Consider the following 21,088-nt stretch of genomic DNA (forward strand, 5'->3'; position numbering starts at 1 on the left):
ATTGACTGAGCTACAGAACAGTCACTCCCCATTTGGGAACACAAATGGATATTTGTGAGCAGACGGGCAGTAGCATTACTTTTGTTTGGTTGTGAAGAATGCATAAATGAACCAAAGTATGTTAGTAACTCCTCAGTGGCATTAATACAAGGTCATGGAGGATTAAAAAGGGAACACAATCAAGTGCTGTGTGATGTACAGGGTAAAAGCATCTTCCCTCCAGCACAGTGACACAGTCTCTATCACTGTAAACACGGTATGATGTTTTATCACCTTCAGAGTTGGTGCTCGTCTCTCATTGAGCGAGCAAAGGCCTGATGTTTTGTACCACAGCATCCTCTTCTCCAGCCGGATGCTAGTGCTGCATACATCATGCTGCAGGCGTGCTCATGTTCACACATGCTGTGGTAGAATACAGCATGTTGCAGGGAGATGAAAAGCAGGAGTTGCCTATCTTGTATTCGTCAAACGGCTGAATTCCCCCTCTTGTCGGCTCTAAGTGAAAGACGAGATGACAAATATGACATTTTCATACGGTATTGATATCAATATTTGGATACCTTCACCTGAACAATTCCAATTTTATTAAAAAAAACAACAAACTTGCATTTTACATTATAGAAGAACATTTTAAGTTTTAGCTGGTTCGTGTTTTTCAATCACATTTATTCCATGCACTAGGAAGTGATTTTATTAAATTTGATGAGACTGGTGTCACTTAAGATCTTCCCAACGTACCTTGAATAACCAGCCTTTATTAGAAATAAATGTTTAAAGCAAAGGGGGTTGTGATTATGTAGGAAAAGATCAAGTTTAAGGTTGTATTGCATACCCTTTTGTAACGGGTAAAACTAAAAATTGACTTAACGTACTGCATCTTTGAGTAAAGAGTACAGTCTAACTGCAAAATCAGCATGTACCTAGTGGCCACTTAAATTCAAGCATTGTTAGAGAAAAGCACCAGAGCATTTTTAATTTTTTTTCCAGTTCGTCTTTAATGTCGAATACATGCAAGATAATGTGCCTGTTTGTGTCCACGTCTTGGATATTTACAACTTAATCACTGACTTGTTTCTGGTTTAGAAACCGTTTAGCGGATACACTACTCGCATTATTGACATTGAAATATGCAAATCTAAAAAAGACAACGCAGTTCACCGCATCTACTGACGCAGTTTTGACGACCTGTATCTGTGTGGTGTTGGGCAGCACGCTGTTTGATTACTCTTGTCAGAGAACATTGATTGTTTCCTGCTTTTGTCTGAGAGACCAGGAGCACATTACTCACTTTGATGCTGTGTCCTGCAAATCTGAGTCCAGTCTGGTTTAGCATTTGGGTTGGGAGGTGGAGAGAAAAGGTTAGTGATGGAGTCAAAGTGGTGAGCACACATCGGGCATCAGCAGCCTCTCTTTATCAGTTACGTATGAAAGCGCAGTTGGACAGAAGATGTGAGTCAACTAAGAATATTCTGGCTTAAATCTTTTATGTGTTAATGTACACTATATGGACAAAAGTATTGGGACCATTACACCAAGAGGGACAGTAATGACGTATTCAAACTACTTTCGCAGCTATAACGGCTTCTATTCTTGTTGTAAGAAGCGCTTCTATGTGAATCTGTGTCCATTTATTCTTTAGAGCAAGTATGAGGTCAGACCCTGATGTTGGACGAGAAGGCCTGGCTCCCAATCTCTGTTCCAGTTTATCCCAAAGGTGCTCGATGTGGGTTGAGGTCAGGGCTCTGTGTGGGCCAGTCAAGTTCTTCCACACCAAACTCAAAAGCCAAACCAATGTCCTTATAGTCCTTGCTTTGTGCACTGGGGCACAGGAAGGGTCTTCCTCAAACTGTTGCCACAAAGTTGGAAGCATAGCATCGTCCACAATATCTCTGTATGCTGAAGCGTTAAGATTGTCCTTCATTGGAGATAAGGGGTCGAGCCTAAAGCCTGATTAAAACGCCTGAATTCATTACTTAACAGATGTGGCCAAATCCTTTTGTCCATATAGTGTATGTTTTAGGGAATCTGTGAGCTACAAACGGATCACATTTTCTTTTATGTTGTAAATCTGGATATAAGCTCTTTTAACTGGACTTGGGCCCAAAACATCACCTAGGCAGTAAAAGCTTTTTCTGACACAACTGATGTGCAGACACTTTCTGTTTTATCATTTCATCGATCCTGCCCAGCACCCAGTCTCTATGTAATTTTGGATGTTTCACACTTTCTAGAACAGTAGTTGGGTACATGGCTGCGCTCCACTTAGTAAAATAATGTGTTGCTGTTTAAGCAAAAGTAAAATGATGATGTTTATTTTTGTACGATCTTGTACCAGGGATCAATATTACTGTCCTTTCACCATGTCCGCTATTTTCATTGCCCCTTTGTGTGGTATGTGTCGTATTTCAAATTGTAACAGTGGTATAAATAAGATGTGTGTATTTGACTGTAATCGCGGTTATAAACCAACCTGTGCTCTCTATACATACAGGGGCTTTTCAACCAGCCACACCAGTTCGAAGTTTTTTCCTCATTATGCATTTCATGTAAATTCCTTTATAGCAAACCAGTCATGCTTAAGGAGTGACAATGCATATCTGTTGTTAGTGCAGGCTACTTCAGGGTCATATACAGTATGATGATGATGATTAGATTTTTAGTCACTATAATGTCAGGGATGACCGGGGAGATGAAACGGGTTTACATGGGAAGCAGCAGACAGAAGTCAGTAATAGTTTTAGTTTGGATAAGGAGACAGCCTGAGGTCAGAAGGTTAGTCCCAGCATTGGGAAAAATTCACATTAGCTTTTTTTTTTTTTTTTTTGCAGGGAGAGTTTTACAAAACCACCTGATCGGTACAGGCAGGATGGTGATTTACCTCATGCATGCAAGTCTGTGTTTACCCTTCTCCTCGTCATACCTTTGGGCAGAGTGATAGATATGTATATTTTATTACGTCTGCAAAAATGTATTTGTGTCTACCGATTGTAGCAGAAATACAGTGTGTGTCAATGACCATGGCTTTTATCACACCAGAAAGAAACAAGACAGAAAAATCCAAATATAACAACACTGCCTGCACTTTACTTACTTTACACTGTATGAGTTAGATTGTTAGCTCACTGCTTCTATAAATACTTAAAGAAGAGGGCTTAAACAAAACTACAGTGACGCAAGGAAGAAAAAGTGGGTAATTTATAATCTCATTTCTTGTCTCTCTATGCAGACCATGGCAGCAGGCTATTCTCTTTTAAAATGGCAGGGTTTCCTGACTGTCTATTAAATACCACAAAAATCACCAAGTAAAAACTTTCTACAGATTCACACATTAAATACTGAGAGGCTGACTCACTTGACGATGCTGGGTGGAATGTGAACATACTCCATTGGGATGATTTGGCCGAGCTCCTGCAGACTATGCACATACTTGATCTTACTGCTGAACTTGGAGCTGTCGAAAAACAGAAAGGACAAAGTTTAGTTTGAATGCACCAGTGTGATTCATCTGTGTTTTTGGAAATGCCATAAAGAGGCAAAGAAATCACTACACTGAATACTATAGTTTAATGATCTAATTTTTACCAAAGGGGTGGAGTGGCTCAGTGGTTAAGACCGATACCCTGTGTGCGAAAAGACATCATGGTCGCAAGTTCGACTCCACCCCTGGCTGATTGTACTCAATTCCAATTCCATTGTAAGTCTCTTTGGATAAAAGCGTCTGCTAAATAACATGTAATGTACCAACATGTCCTGGATGTAGTTGTATAAAGAATTGGTAGAAACAGTTAAAATACTGTACATCAGTTGCAGGTTTATCTTCTGCAGTAATGAATGGACTGTATGTTATGTTAATGTATAGCACAGAAACAAAACCTTATGAAGGGTCTGGTGAGTCCCAGCAAAGTCCGTATGAACCAGGAAGGATGGACAATGATGAACATCTTAAGGTTTTTCTTCAGTCTGTGGAACAAGACGTGAAACAATGTGTAAAAAAACATCAGTAAGACCTCCAATAATAACTCAAGAGAGTTTAATATACTATTTTTTTCTTTACTCATAACTTGTTTTAATACTAGTTAACTTGTACAAAATGGCATGCGTAATCTGGTGAATACGCCACAATATTAGGTACTCGAGGAGAGGAAAACTGGCTGAGTGCTTGTTTTTAAATTTTATAAATAAATTAATAAGTGAGCATTATCAAAACTATACAATAACATTGACTTCCAAATGTGTTTCAAACGAGACACACAACTGTTATGTTTATTTTACAGTCAGTCGTCCTGAGGTTTGAGTTAGACAGGTCTGCCCTCTACTGGCAGAACATGAAACTCCTTTGAGTAGTGACTGCACTAACAAAGTTATACTAAACCTCTGTTTTCAACAAGATTTTGTTGTGACAAAAAGGTAAATGCACTTCTCCTTTGATGTATAAACAGGATCAGTGTTTATGCATAATAACATTTAAGTAATCGGGTCGCCTTGTGTTTTGATTTCTGTAAAGGTATCAATAAGATGCCATACTCGTTTAGTTAAACATCACTTATAACAGTATGTGTTAAGAAATATTAATTTAGAGGAAGAATCAATCACGGGGTGAGATTTGGTTTTAATCAATTTTAACAACCAACAAAAACTAGAAGTTTATCATTATATTTTATCTGTACGTGTTGTAACAAAGCCACCATAGCAAGATTAAGTTAGAAAGCTCTAAATAGTAGATGCTGCTATTTTATTTTTCAAGCTGGTTTTGGACTTTTCATTTATGGTGATGCATAATTTTAAATAATTCATTACAGTCTGTTTTAGACTTTGTCAAAAAAAACAACATAATGTCATTACAGCTTAGTATTGATGTATTTAAAAACAAATCTGTGGCTCTGTGTAATCATAAAAGTACTGGTCGGTCTAAGAACCGAAGATCTTTCTCTGTTGTGCGCTTGTGAATTTACCTTCTGTCTATCATTTGGTAGCACTTCTTCATCCAGGTAAAACCAGGCATCCTCCTGCGAGGCGTGGCGCCATTCAAGTACACAATCATATAATCCTCTGCCACCATTAGTTCCAGGGTGCTAATTACATACCTGCACGGAGACGGAGACAATACTGTTAGACTGGACAGTATTTATAGAGAAGCAAAGCAACAAACGGTAAAATATAATAATTTTGTTTATACATATATATAGTGTATCATGAGTAGGGCTAGGCCCATTCACTAACAAATGAATCGTTGCTTCTAATAACTTGGTGAAGGTTTTTTTCCTATTTCGACATGGAAGTGCCCAAATGCACAAAGTCGGCATCAAAACAGTTCAAGCTCTGAGCTGAATTTCAGTGGTGACCGTGAACTGGGCTTTCTTGTCAAATATCAATAACTTCACTTCATGCTGTTGTGGCTGAATGACGGCAAACATTCCTGCATTCAGGCTCTGAGAGGAGTGGAAGCTGTTCACGCAGCAAATTAATCACCATGGTATTTGGAGTGACACGCATGTGGGTGTAATACTCCGGTGTCCAGATCCCCCTTTTTTTAGGCCATGTAGTAAAACTTTACTTACAGAAATAGGTTTTCCATTACATAATTGTAATTGTCACAGTCGCTGTCTGGTAGGAAACACGCTGCAAACACAATGATGGCGTTCTGCTCGGCGTAATAACCTAAAAGAAAAAACAATCACAGACACAGACAGTTGGTCTCACTGCAGTGCAAATGTACACACCTGTGCATTTGTCTGTTATTAAACTGAATACATTTCTTCTTATTCAATAAGGGTTGTTGTGCCAAACTTGACCTGGACCTTATTCATCAACTAATTCAAGGTCAGTCAGACACATGGATCACACAATAATTTATAGTTGATATGCATTCACAGAATGTACAGAATCAATTTTAAAATGACAATCTGAAATCAATAATGTCTCATTCGTAGAATTTGTTTATAGGTAAGTACTCATAAGTTAAATCTGAAAAAAATGTTTTTGTTTTTTTTTAGCATTTGTAACATTACCTACCTCCATGAGAAATAACTCTTTTGTATGGTTCAATGCTCCTCATGTCAATGCGATGCTCATGCTCTCCAATCACAACACTTCTCCACAGTCTGCGGTCTCTGCTCTGCTCAGCTGACCCGTGTCCTGACATGACATCACCTGAAGTTGCTCCTATACCCAGATTATACTGCGCTGAGTCTCCTGTATGTGACACCAATGACACGTCAGTATAGATGTGACGCATCTTCTATTTAAACTGCAGTGCCGAACTTTTAAATACAAACAAATGTAGTGAACTCATCTATTGAGGTCACATAATATTCATTATCAGTGGTGACATTCCCATGCTGCACACAGGAAGTCATTTGTTTTACATCGAGACAGGCAACCGCAGCATTGTGCTGTAATAAGTGAGGATAGAGTATGAGTGAAAATAAAAAGAATGCCCACAGAAAAAGAATTCTGCAGCTCAAATAACGCGGTCGTTCAGCACCTTGACGCATGGACGTATAAAAAAAAAAATGGACTTAGTCTTCCGGATACTATCTGAAGCCAACCAGCCAAAAGAGAATATAATGATTAATCACTAGGGAGCGACCCTGCTGGTTGCATAAAAACAATTTTGTTTGAATGGAAGGAAAAGATAAACAACGTAGCACACGAATAGTGTTACGTCAGTAACATCGTCAATAACAACAATCACCAAAATGTGCACACTGCAGCTTTAAGTTTAAAAAGATGAGACAACATAACATTTCAGAGAGGAGATCACAACTGACAAATCCTTTATACAGGCGTTAAAATGAGAATTATGGATGCAGCCACATTTACATACTGTATATCAACAGTGTTTGTACTAATATGTACAGTATTTCTGTGTCTTCTAGTGCGTGTCTCACCGTGTGGGTTCAACTCCAGTGAGTCAGCTTCATCCGATGTGTCCAACTCATCGACGTTGATGTCCAGGTCGTCTCCGGTATCCAAGGCATCATCCTCTGTGTCCAGAGCGTCTTCCGAGAGAAGAGACCCCTCACTGCGGTCCAGGGACACATCCATCTGTGGAGCCACCAACTTTCTCCTGTGATTTGAGCTGCCTGATACATCTGCTGAGGACGGTGGGTCTGGTCAGGGAGAGAAAGTTAAAGTGAATGTTTTCCATTTTAGTAACATAGCTAAAATGGAAACCACCTGCAGTAAGTTTTTACCTTCTCTGTTATCCGGCTCCTCAGCAGCCTCCTCACTGGAGGCCGTCTTCATCATCACCATCATCTCTGCTCCAGTGTCTCTCTGTTGGGTGTTTCTGCTCAGAGGCACAAAAAGACAATAATGAGCCACAACGTAAATGATCATCGCTATTACCACAGCCACAATAGGCACAGCTACGAACAGTATTGGCCCAAACAAGCCAAAGAAAACCATCGACAGAACGAGAATCTAACTTGTCTCATGACACTGAATGAGGAAGAGTTAAAAAATCTGTATGTCTCACTTCAGACATTGAAATATTGCAAAAATGAAAAAGCAGGCACACAGAAAGCGACTCACTGCTTCATTCCCAGGCTGCACATGTAGGCTGAGGAAACAATACTGAGCAGTGTTGCTACCTCCCCCTACCAAAGCCCCTCTGATAGACTCTGATTAACATAAACCCGCTAACAATAGAGAGACATACTGGACAGAAGCCAGTACACATGCTTATACTGTAAACATCAAGAAACACACACACAAACACACACTTTTTGTTTTTTTAAATGCTTTGTCTCAGAAGACCTACTTTCCCCTCACTCTGTCTTCTCATAATGAGTGGTTGAACCTCTCTTTCCACTATCAGGTCACATGACCACGTGAATATGAACACACACACACACACAGAGGGGAGGGTTGTGTATCTCAAAGTGGGGGCGGGTCATCTAAATTACAAAGTGAGGGGAGGAAAAAACTACCATGATGCATCTGCTTATGAGCAACAATTAAACTGCAAGACATACACAGTGTTTGTATTCATTCACACACAGTGAATATGGGGCAAAACTATGAGGCATAAATGTTATTGTGATTTAAAAAAAAAAAGTTTAAAATCAGTGGATATCAATAATTATTGTGATGCGTGTCAGATAACTATGCTTTTAAAATTCTTTACAGACCGAAAACGACAAACTCTAGTTAAACACGGAAAACTTTCACACATCTCACAGCAATTATGTGTCTCAAAATGTGTTTGCATTTAATGTTTATGCATTATGCAAACTTTGCATAATGCATAAACATTAAATTGATGTACAGTGAACCTTTGTTACATTGCTACTGAGGAAAATGATTACATGATATCCATCCATCCATTATCTACCACTTTACCCTCCACATGAGGGTCGCGGGGGAGTGCTGTGCCAATCTCAGCTGACAGGGCGATAGGCGGGGTAAACCCTGGACAGATCGCCAGTTCATCACAGGGCCACATAGAGACAAACAACCATCCACTCTATTTATGCCCACTCTCACACCCATGGTCAATTTCAAGGGTATTAGCCTACTCACCAAATATGCAGTTTTTGGACTGTGGGAAGAAACCGGAGAACCCAGAGAAAACCCACACATACACACATGGGGAGAACATGCAAACTCCATGCAGAAAGACCCTTGCACATGATGTACAGTATTTGGTTATTAAATAATTGCCCAGCCCTACAAAAGACCATCACTTGAGATTTGAACTAAAAATACCATAGCTGAAATATAATGTGAAAATAAAAGCAGCTAAGCAGAACTAAGAAAATATAAAAAATTAATAGAATATAACCAGAATAATTGAAGAAATTAAAGAAAGATACCAGAGATTAACTGTTTTTAATCTCTACAAGAAAAAGAAAATGGACATGTCTAAACGCCTGGAGCTGATACCAAAGTTACAAATCATTACATAAATGAACCTGACACTCTGTTTGTGTGAAAGCTCACCTTGACAGGGTAAAATGAACGTATCCCTCTGGCACATACCGTGCATGATCTTCCCTCTCAGTTTGCACAGCTGATTGGTAGAGTGTCTGTCTGTCATGCTGGTAATCACCATGGACTGTCTCGTACTGGCGCTGGTCATCAGCTTGGTATGGAGAGCACGGAGAAGCATACATGGCACTGGAGTTCTCTCCACTTTGGCTTTCAGCTCCATACTGAAACTTGGAATCTGGGTTATCCGTGCTGTACTCGGCAGAAACCCCTGCTTCATAATAGCCCTCCGCCTGCTGAGACTCATGTTGCACAGCTGTAGCATCAGTTGTAAACTCGGCATAGACATCAGTGGTGTTTTGCTGACTGCCGGATTTCACAGCTACGCAGGCCGAGTGCATGCTCTGGTTTTCAGTTCTTTGGTCGATGTGATGGTAGTTGTAGCCGTACTGAGTTTGACCCTGAGTGACATGGTGTGTTTCCATCCACTGATATGCAGCAGTCTCATTAGGTGTATGGGATGACACATCTTGATGTCTTCCGGAAGTGCAGGTGTCGGGGGGGGGTCATCATGCAGAGAGAAGGAGAAGAATTAAATAAATTCAAATTAAGCCATTTACATACTTGTATCAATGTGTCTTTGAAATGTGTGTGATTGAATGACACACCTTAAAAGTAAATGTCTCAGCAAATGCAGGCAAGAACAAAATATGAATGTAGTTTTGAAAAGTGTCCAAACAAAGTGTATTGCATAATGTGAACTGTAATTGATTGTTCCCAAAAAGAAAAAAAATAAACTCCAAAGGGAACTTTCACTAATGCTCACATTCACAAAAAACTGAATGAAGCTACTATTTTATAGCCCCACATAAAATACCATTCATTCATATAAGATAAGAATAAACAGTCGAGAGAACAGGAATAGTGTGGTGATTCACTTACACAACACAATTCAAAACAATCGCCAAAAAACAAGACGCATAAATATATTTTACACTTTGCTAATATTAACCTGAAGCTTCAGGGACAAACTTGTATTCTCTTATCCACCTACAAACACACAAGTTTACACACACACACACACACACACCACCAACACCTTGTAAGAAAGAGAGCTAAGGGAGCTGTTTTCATTAGCTGTGGTGGGGCTCCAGCTGTAATGAGGCAGGTAATGCATATTTAATGAGGCATAAACAGATTTATAAACACACACACACACCATCTCATTCCTCTCCTCAGGGGGGCTTCTTGCTTGATTTCGACAGTCTGCTCAGCAATGCTAATATTCCTTTGACATACTGACTTTATTGAGAAACCCAAAGCTGTAGAGATTTAAAAACAAAACTACGTGAGCGTAAGGAGAGTGCAAGCGTAGCGCATGTGTGCTGACACAAACGTGCACATGCATGTTCATTCACTCAATTCTTTTTTTTCAATCCATCTTGAAGTAAAGCAACAATTTTGGGAAGTTACTTCACCATGTTACATGTAAACTGGTAGCCTCTAAGAAAAAAACTGCTGGAAAAAGAAAATATCAGATCTTTAATCTTTAAACCTAATCCTGTTTTTCTTAAACATAATTATACATTTTTTTAGGACTTTTTATTTTTGACTCCTTTAACCCTTTATAACACTTTTAATCTTAAGATTTATTTTATTCTCACAGTTTGTTATGGATTGTAATCTTTAACTTGGTATTGACTTTGTACAATCCTGTTTTTAACTGTTTAATTTTATCTACAGCACCTTGAATCTGCCTTTGTGTATGAAAAGTGCTCTGGATATAAAACTGCCATATGGCAACATGTATTAGAGAAAATTAGAAATAATTTGCAATTTGTATTGATTAGCTTGTTACAAAAAGGTAAATGTAAGTATTCTCCCTTTTGACTAATTTTATTAAATTAATTTATACAATATTTAAACTTGAATTTTGACAGAAACAGAATGGGACAGAGTTTAGGACAAACATATGAGGATTGGAAGTGCATTGCTTACCTTAAAACAAGTGAATATCTATCTTGAGAAGCGCTGTGACTTCCAGGCTGTTGGTCAGTTAACCACTTGTCGTGATCAACTGACCTAATGGGCTGTCTGTCATAATAATCCACCGTATCCTGTTGGAACCTGTCCTGGTTAAGGTCTAAAGGTGGTTGATACAGCTCCTCAGTGAAACTTAGCAGATCAGAAGAACCTGACTGTCCTTCTTGAGTCCATTGTGTCGGGGCAACATGCTCAGTATCACCTTCCTCCTCCTGCTCATCCTCATCATTCTCCTCTTCCATTAAATCTCCAGAAAATGGTAATCCAAGTCCTCTTTCAGTAGAAATACCTGATTCACTTACTGGGGTGCCAGGCAAAGAGCTGGAGTGGGACACTGAACTGTCGGTAAGTACAGGGGATTGTGTTTCAGATGCGACTTGAGGTGTATCTTGTCTCATTAACTGACCCCCCCAGTCTTGCAACTTCTCCAGTGAAGGAGGACATGGTGGAGGTGCAGACGGCGACTGTCCACCCTCATCTGAATCTTCCATTGAAATTTGCGAATGGACATAAACTTCTTCTCTGGTTTTTAAAAAGTTATCCGATGGATATCTTAATGATGGAGATATACTTCTGCCTGCAACACTTGACTTATCTTCATGTCCTTCTTCTACCTGCGTTTGACTGTGACCTGTTGGTCTGGAATGAAAGGCTTCTGAGGTGTTTTTTGATTGGCTGGGACTGATAATTTCTGGCACCATTTGATGCTCAGTGGTGGTACTGATTGGACTGTCAGAGCTTCTGCGTATCTGGTTTTGCCTACTCTGTTCTGTGTCCTCCTGATGCTCCCTCTGTGCACCTTGGACCTGGGACTGCAGGGCTGTGGCAGCATAGAAAAGCGTGCTGAAGGTCTCCATGGTGTTTCTTTTTGTTTGTTTCTTTCCCTGTTTGGGCCTGTCATGCCACTCTCTCTCTGCCTCTTTTACTGTACCAGACACAACAATGTAGTCCATTTCTAGGCCTGAAGAGGAGTCGCCATCAGAATTAGACCGGACCTCATCTCGACTACCTGGCTGAAGGCTGTCAGGGCTACATTTCAGTGTGTCTCTCCTCCCATCATAGCTAGTGTTTAGAGACATTGCCTCTGTTATATTGTTCTCCACCTTTACATTTTGGTCTTTGTTAGGCTCTTGTTGGGTTTCATCTTCAGAGAGGGCCAAAGTGATTAATGGAGTGTGTGATGATGAAGGAGAATCTGAGCTGTCCCAGTTCACATGGCTTGAGTATAATAATTGGTCAGCCTGGACTTGGGTCTCTGCAGCTTCTCCTGGACTTGACTGATAGTTGGCTGTTGGAGTGTCAGAAGAAAAGTCCACCATAACAAATGGAGAACTACTGGATTGCTCAGCTTCCACTGATTCTTGTTTGCTTTTGTTGTCATACTCACTCTCAGTTGAGCTCCTCCTGCTCCTGGTCATTTGACCCAACTCACTAGTGCCCTCAAACAGAAATACTTGATTCAGGGATTCTTCTTCATCTAAAAATACTCTCCCGGCATTAGCATTCATATGATGTTGATCGTGCATTTCATCAATCTGAACAGATTTAGTCACAGCTATAAAAGGGCTGGACAGCCCCTCTACGTCAGGTGCTGGGCTGGCATAGGTCTCAGGCGAGGATGCCTGACTCCAACCACCAGCTCCTATATTGTCATATTCTGAGGTGGAGGTGACCATGACAGGGGCAGGCAGTTCCCACATGTATGTGCCTTGGTGTGAGGAAGTCTCAGTCTCTGAATGTTCAGATGTCAAGTTTTGCCTAAAAGACGGTTGGTTGTCTACAGTCTGCAGGTCATCCTCCTCTGATTCTTCACTGTGTTTGCTACCGTCTGCAGTCTCTATAACTATTTTCACATTGTGCTCATGACCTGCCCACTCCACTTCCTCCTGTTTTGGACAAATGACTTTACTCTCAAATCTTCCCTCCTCTATAGCTTTTTCTTCTTCTAACTGTTTGCTCGCCTGTGTGTCTGGAGAATCATTGGCATCTAGGGATCCAATGCGACTAAGGTCCTTTCCGTTTTCAGGTCCCTCAGGGCTTGTTACAGTGGAAGAGCTGTCTTCCTGTATGGTGGTGTTCCACATCTGCATTCCACCATCAGAGAATCCTGGTGGACTTTCCACAGATGTACCACCAACAACACTGTGGTTCACACCACAGAAAGAACCTGAATTTTCCGACAAGTTGTCAGGGGTTGTGATTGGTGATAGGCTGTCATCCCGAATTGTCATGTTCCACATATCTAGTGATTCAGGGTAAGAAGTAGTGGTTCCACTATCAGACTTAAGAAATCCCTTTTGAGCTGAGTAAGTCCAGAAGTCTAGAAGTTCCATCTGTTTGTCTTTCTTTCCTTGTAGCCCTTCATCCTCTTCTTTAGAAGAGTCTGGTGTTAAAGTGTTAAGGATTGCTTTCTTTCTTGACACCAACTGTGTTTTTTCTTTTGCTCCCATGATACCCAGTTTAGATTTTCCAGTTCCCTCCTCCTCTGGTGGCGTTAATTGCAGATCTGCCAATGTAACAGAGTTCCACTGATTCTTAATTTCAGTGTCTGGGATCCAGTTACCATGTGAATCATGCTGCTCAGTGACCAGACTAAGCTGAGGTTCCAGTCTCTTTTGCCGTTTCTGGGCAAGCTCTGTTTTTAACATCTCCTCCTGGGTTTCTCTTTCTGTCTGCTCACCGATAAAGTCTTTGCCTCCAATGTCCTCTTCCATATTCTGTAGGCTCCCATCTTTGGTCCTATTTGAGGCTTTGTTATCAATCAAGGATACATTTCCTTGTGTATCAAAGCCAAGTTCATCCCAGGTCTCTGACAAGGATGATGATACACTGTCCTTGTGCTGTAAGCCATCGATCCTTTCAGCTACATCCTCAGGAAAGAACCTGATCCCACAACTGCTAGGTGGGCGGCTACCTACCAGGCTGTTGACTGGAGTTGGAGGAACCACAGTGTCAGTCATCTCTTTTTTGTGGGTTTGACCAAAGTGGTCAGTTGAAGAATTTCCACTTTCAAGCCTGTCAAGTGAATTGGGATCAGAGAAATCCAGTAAACTGAGTTCTTCCGATAAGTTGGAGCTTTCTGCGCTTGTTTCCCCCCGACTTCCTTTTACTTCATCATTTGGTAGTTCTCCTACTTCAGGCAACGAATGGTCACTGCTATGGAGAGGGTCAAAACTAAAGGGGTCAAAGTTGTCATTCCTATTTCTGGTAGAACGCTGCTTTCTCCTTTCAGGTGGGACAGGAGGGGAGAGCGATAACAACCCCAGGGGAGAAGGGTTTCTCAGGAAGAGTCCTCCTGGCACTGCTGCTGAACTTCCTCCTGCAGTAACCTCACCGAGTGGACTGTCGTCACTGAGGAACACTGAGCTCTCCTTGGAGGAGCGGCTGCTGCGGATGGTGATCATACCACTGTCAGGGCTCACTAGCTCCACACCACCACTGATTCCTACACCCCCTGTGTCCTCCTCACCATCTGTCATCACCCTATTTACAGAAATAAAACAACACAATTGTTGAATTGTGCCAACGTTTTCCTAAAATCATAATCAATAAAAAATTTATGAATTACTTTTAGTCAGGAATGCATTAAATACCTTGCTATTGCCACTGCATCTGCACTACCTTCTTCTGCTCTGTCTATGTCAGAGTTGTCCATGTCATTGATACCCGATGATCCCTGGGAGAACTCCACACTGCCTGCTACTCCCTCTGTGGAGGATGTCCTACTACTGGGGTGGCAGGCTAATACAGAGCCCCGTCGGTCCACAAAGTCCTTGAGGAGGCCCTGGATTTCTTCTTGCAGTAGATGAAGAGCATCAGAGGAGGGGGATGTGTTTAAAGGGATGTGGTAGACCTGAAGATTCTCTCTGGCCACCAGCTCACCAGACAGAGACCAGCTGGAGGACTCTTCTAACTCACAGCAGATCTGCAATGAGATTCATATAATCTTATGACTACATTGATCTTCTGCTGTCTTGTCAGTAACACCTGTTCTGGTGGTTCCTGACCATCAGCTCCTGAGCAGCACTTTTGGGCAGTGATTCCCCTAAGTGTGAGCTGCAGCCCTCTGATGGGCCATGGAGGTCATACAAATGAATAATATTAATTTAAATTGATGTTGACATTTTATGAATTTTAAAAGGTTCCTTTGCAAATGTATGCTGATTATTAAGTGGAATGTAATATTGAATATATTTATTGATATTTAATCACAGTTTTCGCAGAGTTAAATTGAGTCATTCCTAACTTTGGTAATAGTTACTATAGGCATTAACTTGCACTGGCCTTGTTCAACTACTTCACTTCACAAATGTCTAATCAGCCAATCACAGAGCAGCAAAGAAATGCATTTAGGCAAGTTGACACGGTCAAGAACACATGCTGAGCATCAGAATGGAAAAGAAAAGTGATTTAATTGACTGAAAGTTGTTGGTGTCAGATGGACTGGTCTGAGCTTTTCAGAAACTGCTGCTACACTGGAATTTTCACAGACAACCATCTTTAAGGTTTACGGAAAATGGTCCAAAAAAGAGAAAATATCCAGTCAGTGAGTGGAACTTCTCTGAGGAAAAATGCCTTGTTGATGCCAGAGGTTAGAGGAGCTTCAGCAGCAAAGGACCACATTGGTCATTTTGTTAGGTACGCATAACAAGTGGTTGGATTTTATTCATGAGGCAAAGCAGACCGTGAGTGCCTCATTAAATAAATATTCTGCAAATTACAGAAATGTAAACAAACTACTGCTAATATAATCAACTACCAATAACCAGGGTCATTGATACAGAGCTTTTCCACCAAAGCAGCACTTCACTAAGTCTGACTAATGAGTGGAGTATTGTGTTTTGCAGCTGATTTACCTGGTTTAGGATTTCTGTGTTGTTTGAGTAGACAGCCACCTGCTGGTAGGGATGCTGAAGTGTGTCACTGATGGACAAGAGAAGCACTAGCCCATCAAGACCACGACCCTGACTGACTGATTTCATTCCCTCCACATAAACATGCCAGTCCTGAAAGAGAGAAAAGGAAGAAAAGGGGGAAACGACAGATCCTTTTTTAAATGATGACAAACTTAACTTTGTTTAAACTTCATTAATTAAGAACAAAAAAGTGGAACAATTTTATTTTATTAAAATGATTCCCTACCACTTTGCTTACAGTGAAACTTTCTTCGGCCGCTGCTGCCTTTTATTGTGCATACGATTCAACTTTTAACTCTAAAATCTGTGGTTTGGAGCGAGCCTTCATCTGTAGCAATGAGAGACGAAGCTGTCAAAGCGCACAGAGGGGTAGAAAGGCACTTTGTGATTTATTGTTTGGGAATTAACTGTTTGCTCTTAAAACAGCCACCATGCACAGATTATGGTAATATGGTGACACACACAATGATTGATGGATGGGAAAATGCATTAATTAATTGTTTTGTTTGTCAAGGGAACTTGTTTTTTTCTTCCTCTCTCAAATGATTAACAACAATATTATAGCCACAATAATTTGCAGTGCAGGATTATGCGTAAAGTGATACTTTTGGGAGCGTGTTTGCTTGATTATTCTGAATCTGTTGTGCAACTGTTTGTTTTGTGAAGTTCTCAAAGATTGTTGTTGGGCTCATTTGGGTAGAACTTTTAAACAAAAGAGATAGTTGTAGTGATTCCAGCAGATGAGGTTTGGCGTGTGTGTGAAAACATTGTTTTCTTTCAAATAGTCCAATGATCTACTTGACTTTGAATGTGTATACTTTCTTCTGTGATACAGTATCTGTGTGTGTGTGGCCCTTCTCTTTTCTTGAGCTTCTGTGTGTGTGTGTGTGTGTGTATTTGTATGGGTCCACTGAAAATGATTGATGAGCGCTGCAGGCACTGTGTCTGCCCAGGCTGTGTCAATATTAACCTGTGAGGATGAGGGGACTTCAACACTCCTCCCCCTGTTCCTCCATGCCTCCATCTTTCTCTCCCTCTTCTCAATATGGCTGCTGTCATCGTCAGGCCCATCAATCGTCACACACACACACACACAACTGTCACTCCCCTGACACTGCCATTCCTCAACACTGATATCCTGATGAGTGCAATGAAGCTTCCCAACATTCGTTAAAACACACATATTCACTCACTTAAATACAAACGCACATAAGTTGGAGCACATGTAACCCGAGCAACATGAACACACACACACGCACACACATACAAATCCACCAGTCGTCTTCTGTAAACTCAATGAACAAACATGTGCCTGTATGTACACATATGAGTACTGGGAAAGGCAATAAAATCTTCATGATTTACAGTACATCATAAACGTAAATGTTCAAATGATGCCGATACTCTGAAGCTAAAAACCCAGCTGCGCTTGTACAGTATGCGCACACACATACTCACACTCAGTGGCAGGGAAACGGAGCCAGAAAACGAGCAGAGTGCAAATCTGAGAGATAACACGCAGGGCGACAGTCTGTCTGCCATTTGGCTCTTAACTGAGTAAATTACTACTCATATTGCCTGCCCCCTCCCCACCCTCTCCCTCTTTCTGCCACCTCCAGATTAACAGATTGACTTTTCTTATAAATTACCAACATGTTAGCAATAAAAATCCCCTTACTAAGTGTCTAGAAGAACCTTATGATCTGGACACAAAAACTTGCATCTCCTCTACCAAGCTTAAGCTAAGAAAAAAAAGCCCCTTCACTTTACTTTGTATTTACTTTTGTCATTTAAGAGCAAACGCACACACGAGAAACGATATCCTGCTACTGCACACATATTCAGAATTTAAATTATTATTTTTTTTTTAGAAAGAAAACATAATGCAAACAAATTGTTGTGTTACTGCGAGACAACTCCTTAGTAGTTTTTAGTGAGAACAGTAATTCACTGTATTTTTGAAAAAATATATATAATGTAATATATGTATATATGTGTATGTACATATATATGTATATATGTGTATGTATATATATATGTATGTATATATATATAATAAAAAGTTATATAAGGAAAATATTTTATATATATTTTCAGCCTTTGCACACATGATTTCTGTTCATTTTGCATTAATGCATGGACATTTCGTCATTGTCTTCATAAAGTTTATTACATTAAGTAACCTTTCTGTGGCACTGGCTCATGTTAGAGCAAGAATCCTGTACTTGCCTATCGATATGGACAGTAAAATCATGATAAATGGTCTGAATGGACACATTTGTTACTACTCTCTATGGTCTAACATCACATTTCACACATTTTCTTTTCTTATGATGCTGTCTGTCTGTCTGTGAGCAGCACAACTGTAAATATAAATAAATTGTTGTAGGTTTAGGCCTCAGGTAAAAATGGCCAAAATACCTTGAGGGCTGGGGCGGATTATGTATGAACCAGTTGGCCCCTGCTTGTTGACTAGAAAAGGGCTCCTAATATGACTATTAGGGGCCCTAATAGAAAGATCACATTACTTAACCTTCATTGTTTGACTAAGGGCCCCATCACGACATCGGGTGGATATCATAGCGTAAGGGGCCCCATGAAGACATCACATAATAACCAGTGTTATTTAGCTTTGGGTCCGATTAAGACATTGATGCAAAGCTATTAGGACAGTTGCACAGAGGCTTGGGCTTCAGGGCCCCCTGAGGCCTCGGGCCCCTGGGCCTGTGAGGCCAGTTCAGTAATCCATGCTTGCTTGCAGGGTTGGAGTCACTGTGGGAAAGTGAGGGACCTTGACGGAGGTTTTCACTCTCTGAATAATTCCTTCCTGTTTTTCTTGTGTTAACTTTTTTCTTCTCTTTCTTTTTTGAGCATTGACATTGTTATCCACCTCCATCACCTGTGTTTTTCAGCCACACTTTGCTTCTTCATGTCTCACTTTTACATATAGTTTGAAAATTCATATCCTCTCCCACACTGGGCTTCATTCTCAGCACACACACACACACACACACACACTCAAGTTGTCTTTGCTCCACAGGTGGCAAGTCTTTAGCGGCTGCTTGCAGTTCTCCCAACCTGCCATCATTATGCACAATAGCCTTAGGTAGAAAACTCGGGCCTCATAACTCACGCCCCGCGCGCGTAAATTCCCGTGCAAACACAGTCAAAGCAAAAACACATTTCCTGCTGTCGCCAACATCTCCGGCAAAGAATTAATCAAGCGTTCATCCATTTAGGCTCTTTGCATACCCTTTCCGTCAGAACACAGAGCGCTAAGAGAGTTGCGAGTTCTTCTCAGGCGATCGTCTCACCACCCTGATGAATCTATCAAGCGAGGTTTGATTTATACATCTGTCTGTGATCACAGCGGTACAGCTACAGCAAATGGGGTGGCAAAGAGCGAGCTGACACCACCCTGCTCAAACACACATGCAAATGCGCAGGCACGCGCACACATGTGCAGTGTATTCTATTTACCACACACACACACACACAGAGAGCATATGAAGTTTTGGAGAGACAGAGGGAAAGGGGGAGGGGGGTATAAAACTTTGCAGTGAAAGAGGCTCAAATGTCTTTCCGTCTTTCTGATATGGGCCTTCTCCGCATGCTTCATTCACTCGGGCTCGTAGTGCAGGGAGTTGGGGGCACAGACGCAAAGCATTGAGTCTATAAATGTTTTGTTTTGTGTTGTTTGTTTGCCCTCAAAGCTCGAGGAAGCCACAGGGGGAGGAAGAAAATGGAGCAAGATAAAAACAATGAACGTTTTTGGAGAGATGATGAGGAGGAACCATCAGTGTAAGTAAGTAAAAAATATAGTATATGATGACTTTTCTATGCAGTGGTTTTCCAAACTTGTTTAAATGCCACATTTGTGTTTATATATCATAAATCACATAATGACAAAATATGTCAAATTCCAGACATAGTGATGTGCATACTTTTTTCTTCTTCTTTTTTTTAAACCCTGCTAATGTGTCTAAACCATGAACTAACAGAGTAATGACATACCATCAGTGTGTGTTTATGTGTGCAGAATTGTAATGATGAATATTTCAAAACATCTCTCAGTTTGACGTGGCTGCAGCAGACATACTTTCAACAGAAATAATCAGAAGTAAAAAAATAAAGGAGCAGGGAGTCAGAGAGGAGCCGAGAGATGGAGGGATAGAGGGGCGGGGGGCCCCTGGCTTCCTGGTCTTCAATCTTAGTCCCTGGGAGGCCAACCCTGCACCTGCTGTCTCCTCGTGCTTCTCATCATAAAGGCATTTAGCAAGTGCTGTGGCTGCGGGCCCCTTCATTAGCGACCATAATTATTTGCGCAAGCAGTGTAGGGGCAAAACTGGCCCCGCATAAACAAACAGAAGGGCCGAGGACTGTGAACAAACAACGCATTAGAGACAATCAATGTCGCCAACGTGAATCCTAAACCAAGCCTCAGATGCAGAGATGTACTTTTACACACACACAAATTACCAGCTGAAAGAGTCTTTCTTCTAACTGATATTAATGTATTCTGTCCCTGATACAAATACATTTAATAAACATCAGCATCACTGAACTCCAGCAATAAATGAAGAAAATGGAAAAATATTGCTTACTTGTGAACAAAAGATGATTATTGTTGTTTTCTGGAAACACTGGATACGTTTTCAGAAAACAGAGTTAAAACTTTTCTCACACTGTTTGTCCCTTCAATGTCTCAGGAGTGATAATGACGACAAAATAACTCTAAAACAAAATGTAATAGATGTCCATATTAAAAATTCATAAAACACATCATTCACAAATTCGTGTGTGTGTGTGTGTGTGTGTGTGTGTGTGTGTGTGTGGCTGCAGGCTCCTGTCCTTCCTACAGTTCATCAACTCCACAGCATGATGACTCTTCATCCGACCAAAGCTTCATCTGCCAGTGCTAATTACTGAGCCATGAAAACCTTTGGTACACAAAAACACACACACACACTTGTGTTGACTTATACTCATTTGGACAGCCTAAACAAAGATACACACACACTATACAAAACACCTTTTATATTAATAAAAATGGCCAAAGCTGAACTTCAGCAGCCGACACCTACTTTTAAGAATTGACCAAATCCGTTCCTCCAGTGTAATGTATTCTATTTATTGAAGTGTATTTTGATGTTCAAACTTTTTATCTTGCAATGTCCTTTTATGATTTTTATCTT

At 40.7% G+C, this 21,088-nt stretch overlaps 2 protein-coding genes across 8 annotated transcripts in view; both read right to left on the minus strand.

The window, feature by feature from the left end:
- LOC131463769 (protein prune homolog 2-like) lies at window positions 1-11,356 on the minus strand. 7 transcript variants are annotated; one of them, XM_058635789.1, is made up of 12 exons: window positions 10,933-11,356; window positions 8,986-9,471; window positions 7,197-7,291; window positions 6,891-7,112; window positions 6,013-6,192; window positions 5,559-5,658; window positions 4,953-5,084; window positions 3,874-3,960; window positions 3,353-3,451; window positions 2,879-2,920; window positions 1,289-1,321; window positions 406-495 (listed from the first exon to the last, which is right to left on the minus strand). In XM_058635789.1, the coding sequence occupies exons 1-12, from the start codon at window positions 11,217-11,219 to the stop codon at window positions 465-467; spliced, it is 1,794 nt and encodes a 597-aa protein (XP_058491772.1). In that variant the 5' UTR covers window positions 11,220-11,356; the 3' UTR covers window positions 406-464. The 7 variants fall into 7 exon arrangements, with proteins under 7 accessions (XP_058491774.1, XP_058491772.1, XP_058491769.1 ...); XM_058635786.1 differs by having other exon boundaries at window positions 8,947-9,471; XM_058635792.1 differs by lacking the exon at window positions 10,933-11,356 and adding an exon at window positions 9,603-10,907 and having other exon boundaries at window positions 8,947-9,471.
- Window positions 11,276-21,088, minus strand: part of LOC131463835 (uncharacterized) — a 27,234-nt gene continuing 17,421 nt past the window's right edge. The window contains exons 7-10 of the mRNA XM_058635886.1: window positions 15,834-15,983; window positions 14,571-14,902; window positions 11,384-14,460; window positions 11,276-11,316 (exon numbers count right to left, since the gene is read on the minus strand). Of these exons, the coding sequence (XP_058491869.1) occupies window positions 11,276-11,316; window positions 11,384-14,460; window positions 14,571-14,902; window positions 15,834-15,983 (3,600 nt within the window). The remainder of the gene's footprint in view (window positions 11,317-11,383; window positions 14,461-14,570; window positions 14,903-15,833; window positions 15,984-21,088) is intronic.

The sequence above is a fragment of the Solea solea genome, chromosome 8 (genome assembly GCF_958295425.1).
Source record: "Solea solea chromosome 8, fSolSol10.1, whole genome shotgun sequence".
Lineage (NCBI taxonomy): Eukaryota > Metazoa > Chordata > Actinopteri > Pleuronectiformes > Soleidae > Solea > Solea solea.